This window comes from Gavialis gangeticus, unplaced genomic scaffold, assembly GCF_001723915.1.
Source record: "Gavialis gangeticus isolate Ggan-Ray unplaced genomic scaffold, GavGan_comp1, whole genome shotgun sequence".
NCBI classification, from domain to species: Eukaryota; Metazoa; Chordata; order Crocodylia; family Gavialidae; genus Gavialis; species Gavialis gangeticus.
The window spans coordinates 38,616,234-38,619,216 of NW_017729004.1; the positions used below are offsets into that span (position 1 = coordinate 38,616,234).

At 32.0% G+C, this 2,983-nt stretch overlaps 1 protein-coding gene across 4 annotated transcripts in view; it reads right to left on the reverse strand.

The window, feature by feature from the left end:
- The window catches only part of MYO3A (myosin IIIA), a 310,475-nt gene that overhangs the window by 129,928 nt on the left and 177,564 nt on the right, over positions 1 to 2,983 (reverse strand). For all 4 annotated transcript variants that reach the window (XM_019508276.1, XM_019508274.1, XM_019508275.1 and 1 more), the window contains exon 18: positions 1,728 to 1,875. In XM_019508276.1, the coding sequence (XP_019363821.1) occupies positions 1,728 to 1,875 (148 nt within the window). The remainder of the gene's footprint in view (positions 1 to 1,727; positions 1,876 to 2,983) is intronic.

Here is a 2,983-nt window from a genome sequence, read left to right on the forward strand (position 1 = left end):
GGGTCAAGTATTAAGTTATCTCAGAAAAAATACATTGGTGTAAATTACTGGATCCCCTGGCACCTCAGCATGAGGTCCCATAATAGCCCCCTACTGTGGCAGCTACCCTGGAAGAGCTTATCAATTGTCTGTTCTACATAGCAGTACAACTTACATTAGGGACCAAAATAGATAAATGTTGTATGACTGTTATTCTCTTATGTGTTCAGACCTTTTATTTACCATGCCAAAGTTTAATAGTCTCACTCATTAAGTGTTTTTGGTTTTTTATGTATGCTTCTGCTCCTTTTAATTCCACTGCTTCCATAATTTGCACACTACAAAAAGGATTAATGTATTCTTTTGTTTCATGGGCTTGACAGGTCTCACTTACATGTTTACACTGTTATACTTCCTTGATTTTTTGTGGAACTGAAATGAATCTTCCAACTATTATAGTTTTTAGAAAGGAAATAATGAACCATTTTTTTGCTATCCATGGGAGCTATCTCAGGATCTAAAAACATTTTATAAAGATAGGAGCTATCTCAGGAGGATTTTTGCCTAGATTTATCTTAGACATATAACCCATTCTGAGATAAATTACAACAAACCTAAGGATCGCTGTACTGATAAGAACAGACTAATTTAACTGCAAACAGATTTTATAGTTTCCACTTAATTCAAAGGAAATTCAGTCTTATAGGATTGGTTCTAAACTCTTGAGGATGACTTTAAATCTTCATGGAGGATACTTCCCAGTCACATAACACTTTTTGTCCACAGTATCACTTGGTGTATATGCATACACACACAGACACACATCCCCTTTTGTCTCAATCATTCCAAACACGCAGTGGTTACAATTAGCAGGATACTAGAGAAGTATTCATAACTAAAAAGTATGAGATTACGAAACCAAATGAGGTTCAAACATTAATATCTAAAATATCCTCCAGTAAGGCAAAGAAAGTATCTTTTCACCCACTAAACCTAAAATGTTAGTGGTGACTGCCCAAGATGGTATTCTGAAGCATTTTATTTTTTTCTTGAAGCACTTTTTCTCAAATAAGGAGTATTGGATAAATATTGAAAACTTTAATGTAATGTATTATCATGGGTGCAGTAGGGGACCCATGATAATTTTAATTTTTGTTTAATCCTTTTATACACGCCTGATTTTGCAGTTTTACTACTCACCCTTTCAAGTTCATTACCTTAAGTAAATACAGCAAGAATTCTTTTTCCATCTTTTAAATCAAATTATAGTGTAAACAAAGTAAATCCTCTATCAGTTGGCTTAGGAAATCCAGTCCCTAAATGAAATCAGAATAACTTCTGACTTTTTAAATAGAATTCCAAATAGGTAACCTTATGAGCAAGCTATTATGAAAGTTGCAATTTAAAAAAAATATGTAATATAAGGCATTTGTGGTGGGGAGTTGCAGCTGAACCATAAATTACATAGTACACATTATTCCTCAACAGAACAACATGATATTTGCATCAAACCAATTATCAGAGTGTTCTGTTGCCTAGATACAGTAAATTTGAAGTTTAATGCATTTTAGATAGGCATTTCAATTGCAAATGGAAAGCCAACAGTTTTTCACATAGTGTACATACAGAAAGCAGTTTGCTGCTATCTACCGTTCATTTATTCTTAAGAGAAAGAAGCAGTTTAACCTTTTGGGCAACATTTAGATATTCATAAATACTATGCTGTGTGAAAATGTTCCCCAACTTACCTGTTCCCAGGCGAAGACATGTTGATTGAAATAGAACTGAATCTGTTCATTAGCAATGTTAATACAGAGTTGTTCGAAAGAATTCTTCTTGAAATTTTCAAATCCAAAGATATCAAGAATCCCAATGTTCAAGCCATCATCATTTTCACTGCAAAGATTAAATACAGTCATCATATTTTTATTTTACATGACCTCTAATTTCATTATTGTATCAAGAAAGCTAATAATGAACCAAATGTCCATGGATACTATATCAAGATGATTTTATATCAGTCAGATTTACTTTAGAAATATAATCCTTTCTGATATGTAATGCAACAGATATGGACACGTAAGAATACTTATACTTGCAGAACAACCTAATTGAATTGTAATATTAGTGAACTCTAATGGCAAATACAAGGTAGACTTCCAATTTTATGTTTAAAATAATATTTATTAGCCTGTCAAAAAAGCCAACTACAGCACATAAACAACATTCAATTGCTCCTTGTTTCTATGGTAATAAAATAAGTTTTACTGGATAATACCTTGTAATTAAATGCCAGTTACTGCTTGCTTTCAAATACAATGCACGTAATGCTTAGGAATGATTTTATAAAAAAAAAGTCTAAAGAAAGGTCCCTGCATTCATTATTATGTACCTACATATCTTTTTTAAGAATTAAAAATTGGATTTAGATAGAAAATTAACTTAGCAAATATGTTCATGGGAAAGGAATTTAAAAGAGTAGCTTAAGATACCCAAGTTTGAAAATATGATCTTACATGCCTCTATCAAGAAACCTGAAAGAAATTGGACCAATACTGGAATTGGGTGACTAAATGATTTTTTTTTTGCAGTGGTCAAAATGGCAGGTATTATTATTATTATTAGTTACCACAAAGTAGAAAGTTTTGTTTTTTGGCTAATTAGAAAAGTTTATTCTGGGTCACATGAAAAATTGTGACCTGAAACTAAACATTTTGTTGGATGGAGTATTTTTCACAATCAGTTTTTCATAAAAAGCACATGACTTTTGCCAATGAAGGACTAAATTCACAAGCCTTTTCTAAATGTAGTCTGAAAAATCAAAATGGTTCAGTTTGCAGCTGTTAAAATTAAGCATTCTGACATTTCTATCCTTTGCACCCTTTCCCCACACCCCCTGCTCTTTTTTGGTTAAAGTAATTAATTCAGGTCAAAATCAGCAAATAGTTTTAGTTGCTCCAGAACACATTATCTGTTGAAAATATTTCACATAATTCTATCTTAT